Consider the following 22172-nt stretch of genomic DNA (forward strand, 5'->3'; position numbering starts at 1 on the left):
CTGCCCGCCTCAATCTACCCGAAAGAGCTCCCTTATTTCCTGTAGGTCCAGCAATGCAACTGGAAAAGATAATTTGCTTTAGGCAGGTTTTATTTTTGTTCTGTTTCAAACTGGAGGGTCCTTTGAAGAATCTAATTCATTGTCCTGATCAAAGTGAAGGCTGAGCCAGGTGCAGTGACTCATAACTGTAATCCTGGTGACTCGGAGGCTGAGGCAGGAAGATCTCAAGTTTGACAAGTTGGAGGCCAGCCTCAGCAACAACTTAGCAAGACCATGAGTCAAAAATAAACGAAGTAATTAATTAATAAAAATAAAAAGAACATACTTTATATACAACCAGAGATATGAAAAATTGTGCTGTATATGTGTAATAATTATTGTAATGCATTCCGCTGTCATTTATTTTTTTAAAAATCAATAAAATCAATAAATAAAAAATAAAATAAAATAAAAAGGACTGGGGATGTAGCTCAGTGGTAAAGCACTCCTGGTTCAATCCCCAGTAATACATACACACACTCACACATAAAGTAAAAGCTGAATTATTCTTTTAACATAGTGTTGAATTCATTTTACTAATAATTTGCTTAATGTTTTTCACATCTAAGGCCTTAGACAAAACTGGTTTTCAAATCCCCTTCTTTTGTGTTATCTTCTACCATGACAGGATTTGATGTCATTTGTTAAACTATTTTCCCAATGTTATGGTGAGATTGCAATAAATTACCAACTCCATCTTAAAGCAGGAGATGGAACCATCTTTATACACCAGCTGGTGGGCCAAGAGGCAGGCTGCAAGTCGATACCTTTTGACCTCCTCCAGGGTTTTGAGTACACCTTTTATACCCTTAAGTAAGATGTGTCAGTACATTAGTCATAAGTGGCTATTGCTATGATTCAAGACCATAAACAAACATCATGAGATCTAAAATCATAAACAGAAGGAGAAGTGTACTAGTTGAGTAAAAGTTAAAGAATGGTTACTAACCTGTAGACAATCATTCTCTGACAGGGTACATTGTCCAAGAAAAATGGGAATCAAAAAGAGAACAATCTTATATTGTATTGTATAAGAATTTCCATTTTGTGTTGCCAAACATGCTATGCTAAGCAACTGTTGATGGGTACAGAAGTGGGGTGTTCCCATGGGAGAAGCATTTCTTACACGACACGGAGTCTCAGGGTAAAATGGAGTCTGTTTGGTCATTGCCCACATAGTCTAGCCCTTAACACCAAATATTAAAATTGCTTTCTTCCTACTACCAAGCTACATCCTCAGCCCTTCTCATAGCAATTTTGATAAATGGATATTTTCTGCAAAAATCATGTATTTTATCCATACTTTTCCATGGAGCTCTATTTAAACAGTACAATTTTCCATATTTATTATTATACCCCATATTTCATTTCTAGTTTTAATTCATATATTCTTTTCTTCTTGATTAAAATTATCAGAAGTCTGCTTTATTACTGCTTCTCAGAGATCCAGTCCTTTGATGTTTTATTTTATTTATCTAATTTATTAATGTCTCTTTTTGCCATGTCTTTATCCTATTTTCCTTAAGAATACATTATTCTTTAAAAATTTCTTTAATTGAATCTTTTACTTCATCTATTTTCTTTTGTAGATAAAAACATAACAAATACCATATAGGGTGCGTTGTTTTGGGGTGTGTGTGTGTGTGTGTGTGTGTGTGTGAGAGAGAGAGAGAGAGAGAGAGAGAGAGACTAGGGATTGAACCCAGGGGTGTTCTACCACTGAATTACATCCCTAGCCTCCCCACCTTTTTTTTTTTTTGACCCAGGGTCTGGCTAAGTTGCCCAGACTAACTTCAAATTTGCAATCTTCCTGCCTCAGTCTCTTAAATAGCTGGGATTACAGCATATGACACCACACCTAGCTTTTTCTTTCTGTATTATCAGTGCTAGTGATGGAACTCAGGTCCTTTAATATGCTGGGCAAGTGCTCTACCACTGAGCTACATCTATAGTCCTTTATATTTTTCACTTTGAGACAGGGTCTTACTAAGTTGTCCAGGCTGACCTTAAACTTGAGATCTTCCTGCCTCAGCCTCCTCAGTAGCTGGGATCACAGATGTGTGCCACTATACCCAGTGATATCCTACATTTTTTTTCTATCACATGGGGAAACGACTGTACACTACCCACATATTGTGTTGTTAAATTATGATGTTTGGTAGGTCCAGGGTATTAAATGCATATTCAAATGATATTTTTGATTCATGGGGTTATGTTTATTAGAACATAACCCCACTGAAAACCAAGGAGCATCTGTACTGGCAAGTAAGAGTCCTACTTTTCCACTTGTGGGTATAATGACCGAGATTCCTCCAACTCCTGTGCTCCTATAGAACAACTGCAGACCCTGGGCACTATATGAAAGCAACCATCAGCAGTACTGCGAAACAAACAGAAGCAGTCTCTGGTGAAGAACTTGAGCTACCTAGAGGGAAAAGGGTGGTGGGGAGCTACACAGTCAGTTCTCATCTCTCCAGACCTTATCTTAGGCCGAGTGGGGTCTGTGGGGCATCAGGAGGCAAGCAGGAGAAAACCCTGCAGCCTGTTTGTTGGGTCTGGAAAACCAGAAGTGTGGAGTCAGGAAACTGTGAACATTAAAAAGAGAAGGGGAATCTTACAAGGGGAAAAGATAGAGCAAGGATTCCAAAATTTAATCTGCCCACAGCTCTGAGCCATGAATTATGGATCATGAAATAGACTCAAAAGTATCCCCGCTAAAGACAGTGGCAACCACAGACAATGTGAATGGAGACGGAAGCCTCTATTCAAGAAAAACAGTTGGAAGTTCAAGTCCAGCTAAGAATAGTTCCTGCTACAACAAAAGAGGAAAAAAACCACATGTTTTAGAGAATAAAAAATCCATCATATCCACAAATTAACCTTTATACTACCCAGGATACTATCCAAAATTACATGATATATGAAGGAAAAAAAAATTTAACACTCTGAACAGAGAAGAAAATCAATCAAGTCTAAACCCAAGATATGAAATAACACAAAACATGTCTTCAGTGAATGAAAATGCCAGGAGAGAAATAGGAAGCCTCAACAAAGAAATAGAAACAGCAAAGAAGAAAATAGAAGTTTTAGAACTAAATAATATAATTTCTGAAATATTTTTATATGAAATAAAAAATTCACATAGACTAAAAGCTGAAAGGCTACAACAGAAAAAAGAATAAGAGAACATGAAGAGAGATCAATAAAAACTACCCAAGGTAAAGAAAAGAGGACAAAGGTACTGGAAAAAAAAGAAAAGAGATGAACAGAGACCCAGTGAGCGGCTCGATGATATCAGTGGTAAAACGTGTACCTGGGATACCAGAATAAGAGAGGAGAAAGAGTAAAAGACCTACTTGGAGAAAAAAACTGAGTTTCCTAGATTGAATGGCAGATGAAAATTCAGACACAGAATGCAGTAAATAAAAAAATAAAAGCACCCACATCAAGGCCCATCTGTTGGTCCTCCAAAATTTGTATGTTGAAACTTCATTGCAAGTGTGAAGATATCTGAAGAGAAATGATACCAGGCAGAAAAGCATTAGAAATATAAGTATCTGACTAAATGCAAAGGAAGTTTTTTTTCTTTCTGTACTTTAATTCCTTCCATAAACCATGTTTAATAAATAATAAATACATTATGAAATAAATATAAATATAACACAGTCTATGGGATTTAAAATATATGCAGATGCCAGGTATGGTGGCTCACGCCTGCAATCCCAGCAACTCAGGAGGTTTAGGCAGGATAGTTACAAGTTTGAGGTCAGCTTGGGCAACTTAGTAAAACCCTGTCTAAAAGAAAATTGTATGCAGATAATTATATATAAAATCTATAAATAAATAGGGATAAAAACTAACAGAGATGTGAATTTCTAAATTTTATGTGAATTAGTGCGTTACTCATTGTAAGTTCTCAATAAAAAGATTATCTAGCTATCTATCCATCTATCTATCATCTGTCATCTGTCTTTGGCAGCCAATGTACAGTTGTCCCAAATGCAACCATATCAACGTTTGTAGTAAATGTTGATAAACTATTTAGTTAAGAGGCAGTATTTCAGTCGGCTTTTGCATCGCTGTGAGCCAAATAGCCAACAAGAACAACTTAAGAGGAAGAAACATTTATTTTGGCTCGTGGAAGCAGAGGTGAGGCACATCATGAGGTCCACAGAGGAAAGATGCTCAGTTCATGGCAGGGTCAGGAGATGGTAGCTGGGGGGAGCCACAGGGAAGCTGCAGCCTTCCAGGGCATAGCACCAGGGACCCACCTCCTTTAGCCATTCTCCACCCACCCATATTCCAGCTAGGATGGACTGAGTAGGTCATAGCTCTCACAGTCTAATCATTTTACCTCTGAATATTCCTGCATTAACAGGAGCTTTAAGTGGGCCACTTCATATTCAAACTGTAATAGGCAGATTGCTAAATGGACTAAAAGATAAAAATAAAACCCAACTATATAATGCCTACAAGAGATAAAATGTAAATATAAAGATATGGATAGTGTGAAATAGCCAAGTGTGGTGGTGCCTACCTATAAGTCCCAACTTCTGGGGAGGTTGGGACAGGAGGATGAGTTGAGGCCAGGAATTGGAGGCCCAGCCTGGGAAGCATACAAAGAACCTGTCTCAAATAAAAACAGCCACAAAAAAACAGACAGTTTGAAAGAAAATGGAGAAAAAAAGCCATATTGTCACATAGCAGATAGAGGAGGCTGAAGTGGCTATATTGATATAAATTAGAAATGGATTCAAAACAAAATATGTTCTGTGTACTTTCACATGGTGAATTTTATGTTTTGTGAATTATATCTTAATCAAAATGTATTACTAGATAATTTCATTACTTCATAATGATAAAAGGTTCAATGTCAAGGAAGATACAACAATTAAAATTTGTATGTGCCCAATACATGAAGCAAAAAGCTGACAGAATGAGAGGAAAAGAGAGAAAAATCTACAAATATCCCTGGAAATTTTCACATCTCCATTCTCTGTTAGAACAGTTAAGACCAAAAAAAAAAAAAAAAAATCAGTAAAGACACAGAAGTTGCTGAGAGCCATTGCCAAGTAGGAATGACACATGGCAATTTCTTTGTCAGCCTACCCAATGTTGCTTAGAGGAAGAACTCTCCATATTGACCCAGGTCATTTGCAGTGACATTGCATGTAAGGTGACCTTGCTCAAGGACCAGGGCGGATCCAGGTTTAGGGTGTATCCTGCTGGGATTAGGGAGTATCCCGCTCCTTGGGTTTAGGGCGGTTCCAGGTTTAAGGTGTACCCTGCTGGGAATAGGGCGTATCCTGCTGCCTCAGGCGCCCAGCTCCTTGAGTTCCCCTTGAGTTCTCGCAGGATTCAGAGAGTATTTGTGATTTTGGCCCAGAACGTGGATTTGCCCAGAAACGTGTGTAGAGTGCTGGTGTGAGTTCAGGAATAAAGAGTTGCTGTTTGAATCTACAAGGTGTGTGGTGGCTCGTGATTTTGTGCCCAGCCAGACTGTGGCAAGAAGTTCTGAACATTTCAGAATGCTACCCAAGAATAACAGAATAGATATTATTTTCAAGTGCACCTGGAGCACTTCTGTCAGGACAGACCATACTGTAGGCCAAAAAACACATCTGAAAATCTGAAAAATTTTATATCATGCAGGCTATCTATGTTCCCCAACCACAATGGGATTAAGTTAGAAATAATTACAATGAGAAGCTCAGGAAAATCCCAAATATCTGGAATTTAACATACTTCTCCATATTTACTAGGCCAAAGAGGAATCATAGAAAATGTTAATATATCATATAAACATGATGATGAAAATATACATATCAAAATTTGCGCAGTGTAAGTAAGGCAGAGTGCATTGGGAAATTTATAACTTTAAATGCTCATGTAGGAAAAGAATAAAAGTATAAAACTTGATGTTCTAAGTTTTGACCTTAAAAAATTACAAAAGGAAGCATAAGTTATTTTTTTGTTTTATTTGTTTTTTATTCTTTTACTCTCTTCTCTTCTCACAAAGAAATGGATCATTGGTAACTTCAGTCAAAATAGCATGTAATAAAAAAATGTCCTAGGCCAGGGGTCACCACCTTTCTGAAAAGGGCCAGATGGTAAATATTATAGGCTTTGTAAGACTGTCCTGTCTCTGTTTTAACTGCTCAACTCTTCCAGTTTAGTACAAACACAGTAGCTGTGTGGCACAGGTTTGTCATCTCCTTCTGTATCTTAGTTTCTCATTTACAAGGAAGGATGGTTAGTTCCTGAGGATTCATTCTATAGATGGCTGACTCCATAGCTTTGGGCCCAAGGTGAGGCATCATGGCGGAATGGCGTGTAGGAGAACATCTCAGGATATGGAAACAAGAAAGTAGAGAGAGCAAGAACCATAAGTTGTATCCAAAACAAACAAGAGGAACAAAAGAATAAAGAGTAGAAATCAACCGAACATAAAACTGAAAACAATCAAATCAAAAGCCATTTCTTTGGGAAAAAAAAAGATCCAATAAAATTAATAAACTTTTAGGGCTGGGATTGTGGCTCAGGAGAACATCTGCCTGACATATGTGAGGCACTGGGTTTGATTCTCAGCACCACTTATAAATGAATGAAAAAAATAAAGCTCTATCAACAACTAAAAATATAAAAAAAATTTAATAAACTTTTAGCTAGATGAATCAAGAAAAGAGAAGATATGAATTCCCAATATTAGGAATAAATGAAATGGTCTTACTGAACCTCCCTTCAGAGAGTAAAAGGATAAGATGGGAATAAGTCTGACAATCTAGATGGAATATTTAACAAAACTGACTCAAGAAAACTTGACAGCCCTATATAAGTTAGAGATTTAATTCATAATTAAAAACTTTCCACATAGAAAATTATAGATTCAAGATAGCTTCCCTGATGAATTCCATCAAACAATGAAGATAAATACCCATCTTGCATAAACTTTTTTCAGAAAATAAGAGGAAGCATTTCTAAACTCATCATTAATTTGATTACAAAATCAGAGACATCACAAGAAAAAAGCATTCAGAGCAACATCACCCATGAACACAGATGTAAATGTTCTTTAAAATACTAGCAAATAAGAATCAATATTATGTAAAAAGGATGCTGTATGCCATATTCAAGAGAACTGTATCTCAGAGTATAAGACTGGTTTAACATCAGAAAATCAATCAATGTAATTTACCAAGATAGAATACAGAATGTTAAATCATATCATTATTTCAACATATGCAGGAAAAAAAAACATTTCATAGAAATCAATATTCCTTCATGATAAAAATCTTTCAACATGTAGAAATAGAAGTCCTCTGCATCTGATTGTTCATCTATGAAAAAAATCTACAGCTAACACTACACTTAAGAGTGAGAGGTTTGATGTTTTCTAAAATCACAAATGAAGCAAAGATATTCACTCTGTGTTGATTTAACTTTGTACTACAAAGCCCAGGTAGTAACTAAGGGAGGGGAAAGAAAAAAGCAGATTAGAAAGGGAATGGTAAAAGTGTACTATCTGCAGATAAAGTGTGTGCAGAACACTCTAAGGCACCCGGGTCCGGGGAGCAGGGACGAGGATTAATAAATCAATTTAGCAAGATTGTAGGACACAAGTTCAAAACAAAAATTAATTGTATTTCTATATAATGGCAACCAACAATTAGAAAATGAAATTTAGGTAAATCAATTTAAAACAGCATTAAGAAAATTAAAATACTTTGAGATAAATTGAACAAAATGTATGTGAGACCCAGATGCTGAAAACTACAAAATATTTTTCTCTCAAGTAGAAAAACTGAAGGAGAAATGAAGAACTCATGGATTGGGGATACAACATTTTAAGATGTCAATTCTCCCCAGATTAATGAAGATTTTTAATGCCATCCCAATAAAAATCCCAGCCAAATGTTTTGTAGACATACAAACTAATTCAAAAATTTAGAGTTGGGGATATAGCTCAGTTGGTAGAGTGCTTGCCTCTCACGCACAGGCCCTGGGTTCGATCCCCAGCACCACAAAAAAACTTAATTCAAAAATTTATACGAAAATGCAAAGGAACTAGCCTAGCCCAAATCCCTAATTTCAAGATGAGCAATTAAGCTACAGTCAGTCAACACAGCATGGTGTAGCGCCATCAGGCAGACATATTGATGGAATAGAACAGAGTTCAGAAATAGAGTCACATTTATATGGAAATTGATTCTTGATAAAAATGCCAAAGAAATTAAAGAAAGATTTCAAGAAATGGTGCTGGGCAACTGATTATCTATAGGTATTTTTAAAAATTTTCCAAATTAGAATTTCATATCCATGAAAAATATTCTTAAAAAGTAAAAGGAGAGCAGAGACATTTTCTCTCCAACAAAAACTGAAGAAATTCATCACCAGGAAACATGAACTAAAGGAAAAATAAAAGTAGTTCTTCAGGTAGAAGAAAAAATAATCCCATAAGAAAATAGAATTTGGGAAAAAATAAAGAACAACAAAAAATGGGAAAATAAGTAAGTAGGAAAGTATCAACTCTACACTTAAGTAATAATTATTACTAGTCATTGAGTCTAAAACGTGTGTAAAATTAAATACATGGAAATAGTAACATAAAATGTGGAAGAGTGCTCATGGAATTCATGTTCTAAGGTTAGCATTCTTGGAGAACCAAGAAAAGCTATGATTTGCACATAATAGTAACAAGGTAAGGGAGCATGTTGTCATTTACAGAGCAGCCACTAAAGAAATGTCAAAGGATGTATAATAAGGTAATGAGAAGAAAATGGAATAATTGTTTCCTTTCTGCTCATAAAATCATATAAAAGATAATCTCATAAATACTTTTACTAATACCTTATCTGAGACTCTCAATTTGTGAAATACTTGAGTTGCTGTTCCTCTGGATATACCAAATGTCTACTAAGGTGTGTTCTGGTTCTTTTTTGTCATATTAATTGAGAGCCATGTCTATGAAAGAGCAAATTCACAGACTTAGACAAAAAGCAAACATCAATATCAGTAAATATTTTATTTGAACATTTAAGGTTGAACTTTGTAGCCAGAAGGTATAAAGATGAACATTCTTCATAATCACCAAAATCTAAGAAAAATCACATTGGAACTGATTTGTGGGTAGTGAGATTGGAAGAACTTTGAGATACTCAAAATTCTGAAAGAAAATTACACAGCTCATTCTTCAACATGTCCCTCCAAAGCACAGCTCCTCCCAACCCAGCTCTTTCTTCAGTGCTGGCATTTCCATTCCTCTGATCCCATATCTTCCTTCCTCTTTTCACTTGATCCTTTACCTACACATGTCCATGAAGGACTTCACTGCAATGGCAAGTTCAGGGTCATCATGAAAGATCTTTTTGGCCCCAAGTCCATAAGTTCCTGACATCCCCCAAGAGTCCTGCTCTGAGGTCCCACCCAAAGCCTATGGAAGCCAGTTGGTGGGAATGGCTGCCCCCGCTGTCATTTTGTAAAATTCCAAAGTCCAAGCTTGAGTCAGGTTTGAGTTGATGCCAGGTGAGTAAGAGAAGCTGTGACTCCCTTCGGGCAACCAGAAAACTTAGTCTAATTTAGAGTAAATAAAACAAACCATCCACCTGAATTATGAAAATCAAGGATATACGTGGAAGAGTGGCCAAGCAGGGACTCTTAGAGATGTCAGTGTTCGCTTGGCTTGAACTTGAGGGCCACACTGTTGATGCAAAACCTCTGTCCTGTGGGTGCAGGTCCATCAGGAAACACATGGCCAAGATGAGCTTCACACTGCAGCACAGAGAAGCCTTCATCACTCCCAGTGGAAACAGAGCCCTTTACATAGAACTAGACAGATAGACCCCGTGTGCCACCGAATTCCAGAGTCTGATATCTTTGTGTCTGTCACATCCAAATTTGATTAACGCATGGAATAACTCAGGACACAATAGTGGTAAATAGTCCTACTTTACCAGTAAGAATGTGTGCCAACTATCAAATTTATGCCTTGATTTACTCATCTATAAAGTAGGGATGATAATTATACCTATTTCATAGAGTGTTGTCATGATTAATTAAGACAATGTACAGAAAGCAGCAGCACAATTCCTGGTGAGTACTGAATAATGTTGCTGTGGACAGGGTATATATATATATATATATATATATATATATATATCAAAACTATGCTATCTGAATCTACTTGCCTCTGACATTTTACAAAACCTGGGCCTCAGAAGATGAGAGCACCCAAAAATGGCAAAATGATTTTTCTGTCTGGATTTAAGTCACTCCCTCCTACGAGGCTCCCAGAGGAGTAATGTGCTGTTGTCACCTGGAGTATCCCTTTGCCTGTCAGTGACATACTTCAGAGTGGGGAAGGAGATAGAGAGATGCCAACCACATGGGCTTGCCTGCAGCCTGTCCCTGCTCAAAAGAATGTGACCTGCCAGTTTTTCAGACCCTAACTCTGTTCCTATCTCTGTGGAAGGTGAGAACCAGGAAAGGCCACTTGAGAATGATGGGAGAGAGGGGTTGGGCATGAGTTTCTGCTAATATATTCTTCTACTATATTTATTTATTTATTAAGTATTTGTGATGCTGGAGACCAAGCTCAGGGCCTATCACTTAGCTGTACCCCCAGTCCTTTTTATTTTTTATTTTGAGACTGGGTCTCACTAAGTTGCTAAGGCTGGCTTTGAACTTTCGACCCTCCTGCCTTGGCCTCCCAAGTAGCTAGACAGGTGCCATAGTGCCCAGCTTCTCAATGCCTTTTGATGACAAAGTGCCTCCATGGAATAAGAAAGCAGATGCCAAGCACAGGAGAGTTCCTTGTAGCACTTTTAGCCACATCAGAGAAAATAATATAAAGCACAATACACCACCTGCTTGCAGACCACCTCTGTGCGAGTTTTTCCTGAGGAGGTGTCCAGACGTCTCAGGATTCCACTGTTACTTTCATCAGAGTCCAAGGTGCCATGAGCCTCAGAAAATGAAGGCCACCCGGTGCCAGAGCAGAACTTCTTCTCAGAGCTGTGGAAGGCAGTACCAACACCATGACCAGTAAAGACGCTGTTATTAACATACCAGGAACATTTTTTTTCGCTAATTCGTTTTTCCAATGAGCCAGACCTGATTCCCACTTTGCTCTATCAGATCGCAAGCTTGGCCAGGTCGACAGTCAGTTCCACAGACTTGTTCCCACTGCTCCCCTTCGCTATTAAGAACATTGCCTGGCCACAGTGAAAGGATGTCTTGTGCCTTTGATGCTAATGGCTTCTTTCTATGTCTGAGCTAAAGGCCTGAAAAACACTTGAAGCTTTGTGAACTCTGTTGCATATTAGAAACCGCAAATCAAATCCATGTGTTCCGAATGCAGAAAAGGGAGAAATCAAACAGAAATAACAGTGGTCAAAGGGGGTCAATGGGATCTCGGCACATCAGAGAAGCACCAGAAGCAACCACTTTTAGCACAGGGAACTTCCAGTTATCTAAACACACGAGGTTGCCTGCCTGAGGGGACCTAGTAGTATGAAATCAGACAAGCTGCTCAACCTCCCAAGGCCTGGTTTTCTCATCTGTGAAATGGGAAAATCAAGCCTATCCCAAAGGGGATGCTCTGCAGAGCATGGTATAAACTGAGCATACTGCTGGGCACATATACTCACTATGATTATTTTTATTAATATATAAGCCCAGGTACTCTGTGCCAATCACTCCAGTGAAGCCTGAGCTTCCAGGGGAGTCTCCAAGGAAATAACAATGCTGAAGGCTAGAATGGGCCAAGAAAGCTGGAGAGGGGAGCAACTCGCAAATCTGCTCACCAGAGACCCCATTCTCAAGGCTGCGGGTGCAGCTGAGAGGCTGCTTAGCATGCACCAGGCCCTGGGTTCCATCTCCAGCACCACATTAAAAAAAAATTAACAAAGAGCCCATTCTCTAAGAACTTGGACAGATAAGCTCTTGCAAATGGCTCTAGGAAAATAGATTTTTAAGAAATTGTAGATGGCAGGGAGATGACTTGCTCTCCACCTGAGAAAGAAATAATTGAAAGTTAAACCCTCCAAAAATTGAACAAACAAGAAAGGAGTAGTGAATAATGGAATCCTTGACTCTAAACACAAAGGAAGTGAGCAGAGAACATAAAACCCACTAGGAAGAGGACATCATGACACAGTGAGCTTTAGACATTTTGGTTCTGGGACCTCCTCCATGCCCCCAAATGCCTAAGAATTCCCTAGAGTTTCTGTTTCCATGAGTGACAGATGTCAATACATAACCAATTAGAAATGATAACTGAGAATTTTATAATATATATGTGTTATATTACTTTTTAAAATAATAAATTATTACATATTAATATTTCATGACAATACTGTTTTCCAAAACAAAACAGACACTGAATGAGAAGGATTGCATTGTTTTACAATGTTGCAGATCTCTTTACAGTCTGGCTTGGAAAAGGACAACTGAAACTTCCTATGTGCCTCTGCACTTACTCTGTTGCAAGATTGTTTTGACACAGGAAGGGGACAGAACAGCTCAGTGTGTACGGTCCTAGGTTGGATTCCCAGCATAAAAACAAAAGGACTTTGTCTCACATGGATGGATACATCTTGGGAAAGGGATCACCTGGTAGATCCCTTAGATAGGTCCCAAGGATCCTCAGGAATCCTCTCTGAGAACCACAGGCATGCCCCTTAGTGATAAGGGCTTGACTTCCAAAAGATGTTGGTGTGAAGCCACACTGTTATATCTGTGTGCTCTTGGCAAGTTATTTAATAGTTATTTAATCTTTTAAAGAAGAGAATTGGTGTCCTAAACTCCAGAATAGCAACAGCATTATTAAATCACATGCTTGTTGATAGAATTCACTGAGATATTTCTACATATGGTGTGTTTAGAGCAGCGCCTCCTGACACATAGTATGTAAGTTTGTAGCTATTCTTTTTAATATCATTACTAATAACAGACATTCATAAATTTGAGCAGCCATGGGTCCAACTAGAAGTCTCTGCACACTCAGGTTGGGTTCTTTGCAATCCTTTTCTGAGAGTTCAGAAATACTCACATGGCACTGAGGGTGTAGCTCAGTGATTGAGCACTTCCTAGCATGCATGTTCAAGGGTCTGGGTTCAATCCCTAGTACTGCAATAAAGAAACAAAAATATCTGCCTTGCCACTATGTCTTGGGAAAAAACATCATAAGCATCTTTTAATCAGCATCTTTCCATCCTCAACATTGTATAAACTACTGATCATGAAAGGAATTTTCATAGAGAATTACGAATATAATAAATTTTTTAAATGAATGAATTTTAGACCAATAAAAAGTCATTAAACATTTTATGGGAAACAATAAACCTTTATTGATGCAATTAGCAGAATCTGGAGATTTTACCAAGTAATATGATAGGGTCAACATATATCACTTAAGACTGAGAATCTAAATTTTTAAAATTGTAGATGGACATAACAAATAATCATAACTTTATTTTGTTTATTTATGTTTATGTCGTGCTGAGGATCAAACCCAGTGCCTCACACATTCGAGGCAAGTGCTCTACCACTGAGCTACAATCCCAGCCTGAGAACCTAAATATTAATGCTAATTAGAAATCATACATTTTAAATTATCATAAGGCTCATCCTTGGAAAACTAAAACTATTCTGTATCATGTACTCAAGAAGGTATTCTCTTGTTTATCTGGTTTGTTTTTCTTCCTTTTCTGGATATTCCACAGCCCCCAAAGTAACAGTAGAGGCACCAGAGATAAATGACATCCCTAACCCCAAATTCTTAGAAGAATCTGCATTCAATTGAAGATAGAGGGCACATCAGAGATTTCTAATGTTATTTAGTTACTCAGGACATTAGAATGTCACATAAAAAGTGAATTAGCCCTCCATTTTCTCCTGTTTTAAGATTTATGACCAGAAAAATATGTGATCTCACAAAACTTTTTAATAAACTCTACCAGAAGCAGCCTGGAAGAGGGAGCAGACAGGGGCCAATGTCACTTAATTCCAAGGTTATCCACAGTATGGAGTCCCTCAGGAGTGGTAACATCCTGGAAAGCACTCATGACCTTAAAACCCTCAACCCACGGTCTCTCATTAGAAGAGGCAGCACTTTCCACAAATGTGCACTATGATCATTCTCAAGATGATGGAGTTGGGAGGGGAACTACATTAAGTGTGACAGATGTGTCTGGGAAAGAGGCTCTAGGCAGGAGTCTGTGGCTTACCCTGGCTGGGCATATCCGCTAGAGGCTGGTTATGTCTTCCCAGGGACCTATGGCTGTAATTTGGATGGCTGGCACTAGAAAGTGGTGGTGTCTGGTTCTATAGCACTGCACAAGTGGCTGATGGAAACCCAGGTGATAGTGTGGGCTTCAGAGCCCAAGTGCCATGGCCTGGGGCTTTGTCTGGCTGCTGTACCGCTCTGGACAAGTCAGCCCTCCTAATACTGTTTCCTGGAATGAAATGAAGGTAAGGACAGCACAGAGAGCTGCCAGGAGGTCTGATGTAAGGCTGGGTGTGAAGAGCCTGGTGCATGGGTGGGTTTGTTGCTGGACCTTCCATCTCTGAGGAAGGGCACGCTCAGAGGCTCCTGTAACATGAGTTCAGCGCTATCACTTACTAGATGTGTGACTGCTGTGGTCTGAATATGGTTTGCCCCTCTGAAACTCAAGTTGAAATTTGACTGCCATTGGGGTGGCACTGGGAGTTGTGGCCTTTAAGAGGTAACTAGTTCATTAAGAAGGAATATGGGAGTTCTCATGGGACTGGATTAGTTATAAGAGCCAGTTGCATTTTGCTTCTTTCCAATGCTCCTGTTTGACCTTTGGCTTTCCCACCATGTTATGATGCAGCAGAAGACCCTCACAGAAGCCAAACAGATGCCAGTCCCATGCTCTTGGACTTCCCAGTCTCCTGAACCATGAGCCAAAATAAATTTATATTTGTTATAAATCACTCAGTCTCAGGTCTTCTGTTACAGGAATAGAAAAAGGAATGAAAACATGAGCAAGTTACTTAAAGAGAGAAAATGTCAGTTTTCAAATCTGTTAAATAGGGTACTAACAGATCCTGGAGAGCAAGAGCCATTTACAAAGTACTGAGCCCAGTTCTTTAACTGCTTAAGAAGAGCCAGGTGTGCTGGCCCACACCTGTAATCCCAGCGACTCGCGAGGCTGACGTAGGAGAATTGTCAATTTGAGGCCAGCTTCAGAAACTGAGACCCTGTCCCACAATAAAAAGTAAATGGGGCTGTGGATATGGAGTGGCTCAGTGGTTAAGCGCCTCTGGGTTCAATCTCCAGGACTGAAAACCAAACAAAAACCCCACACTCATGAAGTTGCAGCTTCTCTCACATTTCCACGGTGCTTTCCATCATCACTGCAACACCCTTAGATAGTCTCGATATTGCTACTGCTGCTAAGCACTAAAGCAGATGTCATTAATCAACCAGTCAAGAGGTACTTGGTGAACACCATGCCAGTTTCCCAGTACAGCTGCAGAACGTTACCAAAAAGTAATTGGGACAAAATCAAGATGCCAGCAAGGGCCATGTTCCTTGAAGACCCTGAGGAATCCCCCTGTGCCTCTTCCTAGCTTCTGAAAGTGGCTGGCATCCTGTAAAGCAGGTAAACTCCAGTGACTGCCTTCTATGTGTCTGTGATTTTTTTCCTCTTCTTATAAAGACATCAGTTATATCAAATTAAGGGCCTGCCCAACACCAGTGTGACTAATGGCCCTGTTTCCACTTACAGGTTCCAGGGATGAGGATTTCAATGTATCTTTCTTGAGACACAATTCTACCCCTAACAACCTCCTTGAGGTATGTACAAGAAGTATAATGGCTAAGGAACTTGAGGAGCTTGTCAGTTTTATTTCCTCAACTAAAGAAAATATTTGAGCCAGTAGAACAGCACACAGTCCTAGATTGTGTGCTACTGACAAAGTAACAGGAATCTGCAGCAGAAAAAATAAATCCAAAAATAGCGTGTGCTATCAGAGAAGGCCTCAACCAGCAATCTGGGCTCCAAGATAAATGAAACCTAAATCACACACAGAAGGGACAAGCAGAGCCAGGAAGGGAGGCCTAGCTCGAGAGTCTGCAGGTAGGAAGCCGCCTGGCTGGGGCAGGAAGCAAGGAGGTGGTTGATCCCTGCATGTACCTTTTAATTTAACTAGGATTTAGTTCTGGCTGACCAGCTTTTCACTTTGTTTTGACTCTTTATGAATGTTTTAAGAAATTATTTTTTCTGTTCCCCTACTTCCTATAGTAAAAGGTTAAGAATAGAAAGAGAGAGAAAAAATGGTGCCAGGTTGGCAATATAGCTCAGTGGTAGGACACTTGCCTAACATGTGTGAGGCCCCAGGTTCAATCCCCAGTATTGTCAAAAAAATAAAAATAAGCAAGTAAATAAAGGCTTGGGTCCCAGCTTGGTGTTCTGGGAGTTAGTAAAACCTTTAAGAGGCAGGGATTACTGGAAGGTCTTTAGGCCCATGGTGACATGCCCTTGAAGAGAATAGTGTGATTCTAGCCCCTCCCTCTCTTTTGCTTCCTGGCCATGAGGGGAGTGGCTTTGCTCTACCAGACACTAAGATGTGCCACTGTAGGCCAAAAGCAATGTGACCAATCAATCATAGACTGAAACCTCTAAAATTCTAAGCCAAAATAAACTTTTTCTCTTTATAAGTTGATTATCTCAGATATTTATTATAGTTATGGAAAACTGACCAACACACAGATATACTCTTATTTCCCTCAGTCTTAGCTACAACTACAGGAGCAGCAGGAAGATGGAACAGAAATTGAAAAGTTATTGAAAAGGAAATGGAAAATTTTTAACTAAAATTAAATGCTTACAAAGAAATAATTAAGGTTTCATGAATTGACAGTTCAGTTCACTGGCCTTATGGTTAACAAGCTTTCCCCGCCCCCTTGGCTGATTTTCCTATTCGTTTTGACTGTTTCAGCTCCTCAACCTGGAGTTGATGACTTAACCTTCTAAATTTGAACTACCATTGTGCTAATACAACACACATATATATAATTCAGCCACATTTCCAATGTTTAATAGTCCCAAGTGAGTCAGAGCAGGTACAAAACATGTGCCCCATTCTAGAAAGTGAGTCTTCCTGGACAGAGCCTTCTGCTCTGGTCTCTCCCAGCTCCAACCTTCTGTGACTCTGTGACAGCCTGTGTGATGAGGGGACAGGACATTGGGCGGTGAGACGGCCTCCTCTTTGCAGATGTGGAACACCAATAAAATCAAAGAAGGAAGACTAACACTGAGTAGAGTACTCTTACAAGGATGACTTCTCATTTTTTGTGGTCACAGTGGTTAACAGTCCAAATATAGAAACAGGACATCTTCTGGTGACTAGGTAGTAACAAAGTATACTTTCACAATATGGTCCTCTGGCTGAAAGCAAGTCAGCCAACTGAACACTCTACTTCTCCTCTTTCATAGAACCAAAGGTCAAGGAATAACAAATATCTCCAAAACATGAGTCTCATATTTTATTGCTGTGATACTGTGAAATACATATTTGGCTTTCCTCCTATTTCCTGGCATATACAACTTCTAAAGTTTTGGAATCTTAAAAATTAGAGTCTTTTTATATGTTAATGAGTTGGCCCCTGGCAGACAGCCATAAAGAGCTTCAGGGTGGGACTAGTCACCAGAAAGAGCAAGGCATGGTCAGAGGATTGAGACTTTCAGCTCCACCCCCAACTTCTGGGGAAGAAGAAGGGCTGAAGTTGACCATCAATGATCAATGATTTAGTCAATCATGCCTATGTCATGAAGCCTCCATAAAACCCCAAATGGATAGGGCTGGTGAGTTTCCTGATAACTAAATATGTGGAGGTTCCTGAAGGATGCACCCCTTCCCCCAAACTTCATTCTGTGTCGTCATCAGTATAAGTGTTTTCCTGAGTTCTGTAAGCTCTTCAAGCAAATTAGTGGAACCCAGGGAAGGATCTGCAGGAAATCTGATTTATAGCTGGCTGATCAGAAGCACAGGTCACAATCTGGAGCTTACAACTGGCATCTGAAGCAGAGGAGGTCCTTGGGGACCAACCCCTCAATCTGTGGGGCCTGATACCATCTCCAGGTAGGTCGTGTCAGAAGAGAGTTGGATTAGAGGACATTCAGTTGGTACCCACCATGGAACTGACTAGCTTCAGGGTAGAAAACCTCATGACTTTTGAGATCACAAAAATCTCCTGTGTTGATTGCTATGGTGTGAAGGGGGAAGGTTTGTTTTTTCAACACGACTATGCAAAAATTAAATTCCTTCTAGCTCCCCGTAAGCCATCCTGGGCTGACTGTCTTCCCGATATCTGCTCATCAGCCACTGACAATGTGAAGGCGTCTGGACCAGGGCTGGTCCCCTTCCCTAAGCATGAAGGGAAATCGATCCTAATGCCCCTTGTCCTTGCAGGCAGGGTCTGGCTTCCTAATGCTGCCCGCATTAGCAGCCAGCCAACCAGGAAACCCCGTCTGCTCAAAGCCCAGAGGACAGAAGGAAGTGCTGCCTAATGGAAGATTTGCAGAGCTGGCTTGATTTATATTTTATTCTAAACCAATTTAGGGTTGATGCAAAAGAAAGGAAAACATCTTTGAAGTTCTGAAAAACAGGACTTCAAAGATGTTTCCTTTCTTCTTCATTGAATCTCCTTTTTTTAAAAGACTGTTTCCTGCATATCTAAACAAAAAAGACTTTGTTGAGAGATTTTAGATCCTGATTGACTTAAAAGAGGCTTTGAAATCAAGGGACAATTAAATTTACTTTTAGCTACATAGAAGAGGGCATGGTATTTACTACTGTCAAGCACTGTGGGGAATCTATTCTCATAAAATTCTACATTTCCTAAATTAAATTATAAACCCATTTTCCCGGGGAGAGGTATAGTTTTAATCACATGCCAGAGCAAATACTATTAGGGTTTAGATTTCTTTAAAATACTTTCCTCTAAAAAAAATTCTAATAGCTTTATTGTAAGAAATAGCTTAACTGGTATTTCTCAGGGATACATAAAGGAAAAATATAAGCCAAGAAGTCTTTTTAACTGCTTTACATGTGAGAAAAAAAAATCAAAACAGACAGGTATCTTCTAGAAATAGCTCTCTTTATGCAACAATGCCAAAAGATAAGGACGATCAAAAGACAACATGCCCAGGAGGTACAGGCCTGTAACCCCAACTACTCAGAAGGCAGAGGCAGGAGGACTGCCAAGTCCAAGGGCAGCCTGGGCAACCCAGGGAGAGCCCATCGCAAAACAAAAACAAAACAACAAAAACCCCACGCAAAAACAGAGCATAAAAACAAGATAGGGGGCTGAGGGTATAGCTCAGTGGTAGAGCACACACTTAGCATGGTAGAGCACACACTTAGACTCTGGGTTTGATTCCTACTCAATAAATATCAATAAACGAATAAATAAATAGCAACGTATTTATCCAAAACCTCAAACGAGGAGTGTGGAATAGGTAGGTTTGCTCTCCCTCACTGCCTCTGGATCCTTCGTCTTACCTGAAGAGCGGACTATCACAGCACACACAGTGATACATTCCTGACTCCTTGTTGTCCAGGTAGATCCCGCTGAAAGGCTGTAAGGAAATGAGATACGTCATGTGCAGGTTTCCCACATAGAAGTGATATAGCACATTTTAAAACAAGATAGGGGTTGGGGGTATAGCTCAGTGGTAGAGAAATTGCTTAGCATGCATAAGGCCCTGGGTTCCACCCCCAGCACTGAAAAAGAAAAAAAAAAAAAAAAGGAAAGAAAGGAAGAAAGGAAAGTAGGTAGGAAGGAAGGGAGAAAATACATAAGAAGCATAGCTGGGTGAGGGCAGGGGTTTGTGCCTTTCACATGCTTCACATGGTGCTGAGGACACTACATATTTATCGGGTTCCTGGGGTGCCAGGGCCACTGCTTAGATGAAATTACTACATTCATTATGGCTTAAAGAGCTTTCAGGTTTGTAAAGCTATGCCAAGAGGAATACAGGGAGGCTAAGGCAATGCATGAGCTGAGTCAGTATTTTTTTAATGTTATTTTGCAAACTGAATCTCAGTTAAAAAAAAAAAGGCAATTTTTGTCCAATTCCTTTTGTCATCTTCTCTGTCAAAGAAAACTATAAAGAGGAAACTGTGACAATCACATCACAGCACTCAGTGGCAAGCATTACCCAATTCCACAGGATGGAGAGGCCAACGTCAGAATAGCTTATCAAGTAAGAGGGTTGACTCAAGAAATAAGCTGGGGGCTGGGGATGTGGCTCAAGCGGTAGCGTGCTCACTGGCATGTGCGGGGCGCTGGGTTCGATCCTCAGCACCACATAAAAATAAAATAAAGATGTTGTATCCACCGAAAACTGAAAAATAAATATTAAAAAATTCTCTCTCTCTCTCAAAAAAAGAAATAAACTGGACTCTTCTGCCAACTCCAGTTTCCCTAACTCAAAAAACTCCAGGTTTGCCAGGTCAAACCTTCAAATTCCCAGGGGTGGTACTAATGGTCCATTTTCAATGAGATGCCCAGCAGTCACTTTCAAATTAACCTACTGAGCCTCCCACATGGATACATATGGATATTTTCCCTCTTTAAAAATCCCGTGTTTAGGAGGATTGCGAGTTCAAAGACAGCCTCAGCAAAAGTGAGGCGCTAAGCAACTCAGATCCTGTCTCTAAATAAAATACAAAAGAGGGCAGGTGATTGAGTGCCCCCCAAATTCAATCCTTGGTACCAAAAAACCCCCCACAAAAACCACAAAACAAAAAAGTCCTGTGTTTACCTACAGAAGTCCTAACAGTAGTCATCTGGTCTTTTATGGCCCAACCCCATGAATGCTTGCTCCCAACACTAGCACTGATGAGCATCTGAAACCAAGAGGAAGTTTTACATCCCTCCCACTTGTGCTGACAGTACACACATGCCAAAGAGCTACCAGCCCCAAGGCTGATCTAGAAAAGCCTATCTGTAGGAACCAGACAGCTTGATAAGATTCAAAATGTAATCTCATCTTTGCAGGGAAAGGTTTGGCAGAAGATTATCACTGCTATCACAATAAGTTAAATAAATATAAATAATTCAAATGAAGAATTCTTAGCCAGCATATTTTATGAAATGACATCTACCTGCTGCTTCTTGCCTGACTTCCTAATGTATCCCTCCCCACATCCCAATTATATACAAGTCCTCTCTTAATTAGGACCAAATTCAGTTTCTATCTTATTTGTTTGGTTTAGCAGTTGTTGATGACCCCTTATGTACTCGGTGCTGGGCTGGATGTCAAAGCTGCAGAGACCAGAAAAAACTCACATTTTCCCTTTCTCAAAGAGTTTGCCATCCAGGCTAGAAGAGATGGGAGTTAACAGTTATATCATGTAATGACAGCTATGACAAGACACTAGCATGGAGTCTGGTGGCATGTGACCCTTTAATATGAGGGGAGTTTCCATTAAGGATTTTTTGCAATATAGTGTTTGAGATGGAAGCTTTTTGCTTTGGGTTTTTTTTGTTTGTTTGTTTGTTTGTTTTTTTAACTTTTTAGTATGACTTTGCACAGCTAATTGGTGTTTATTATAGAAAAATGCTAAAGTGCTAAAAAAGCTCAATTTTGAAGGATGAGTAAGAGTTAATCAGATGAAGAGGTGGAAGAGTGTTTCAGACACAGAACAGCCCACACTGGTAGAGAATGGAGAAGACCATCCTGGGAAGTCAGGAGAGGCCAGGTCACACAGGGCTGTGAGTAAACAGAGCAGACACTCTGTCCTGCCGAACACGGGGAGCGTTGGAACCTCTGGAAACTTGCACACTGGGTGTGCACATGATCAGAGTCAGCTTTTAGAAAAGTCACTTGACATCCAGGTCAAGAATGGATTGAAGGGACTAGAGATATAGCCCAGAATGCTTATTTAGCATATGCAAGTCACTGGGTTTAATTTCTGACATTGCAAAAAAAAAAAAGGGCTGGAAACTGAAAAAAGAAGAGAGAGTCAAGAATGATTTAGAAGAGGGAATTGAAATGACTGCCTGCACAGAAGAGGGGGACAGGGTCAGAGACAGAATGAAGTTCAAGCTACCTCTGGGATTTCAAGGTCTGTCTGGACCAATGACAATTCTCCCTTCT

At 39.6% G+C, this 22172-nt stretch overlaps 1 protein-coding gene across 2 annotated transcripts in view; it reads right to left on the reverse strand.

The window, feature by feature from the left end:
- Window positions 1-22172, reverse strand: part of Msrb2 (methionine sulfoxide reductase B2) — a 37856-nt gene that overhangs the window by 7298 nt on the left and 8386 nt on the right. The window contains exons 3-5 of one of the 2 annotated variants that reach the window (XM_027928555.3): window positions 19570-19646; window positions 10902-11049; window positions 9043-9807 (exon numbers count right to left, since the gene is read on the reverse strand). In XM_027928555.3, coding sequence (XP_027784356.1) covers window positions 9703-9807; window positions 10902-11049; window positions 19570-19646 — 330 coding nt within the window. In that variant the 3' untranslated portion in view covers window positions 9043-9702. Of the gene's footprint in view, window positions 1-9042; window positions 9808-10901; window positions 11050-19569; window positions 19647-22172 lie in introns of those variants that run through there. The other variant, XM_071599848.1, reaches the window with a different exon arrangement.

The sequence above is a fragment of the Marmota flaviventris genome, chromosome 12 (genome assembly GCF_047511675.1).
Source record: "Marmota flaviventris isolate mMarFla1 chromosome 12, mMarFla1.hap1, whole genome shotgun sequence".
NCBI classification, from domain to species: Eukaryota; Metazoa; Chordata; class Mammalia; order Rodentia; family Sciuridae; genus Marmota; species Marmota flaviventris.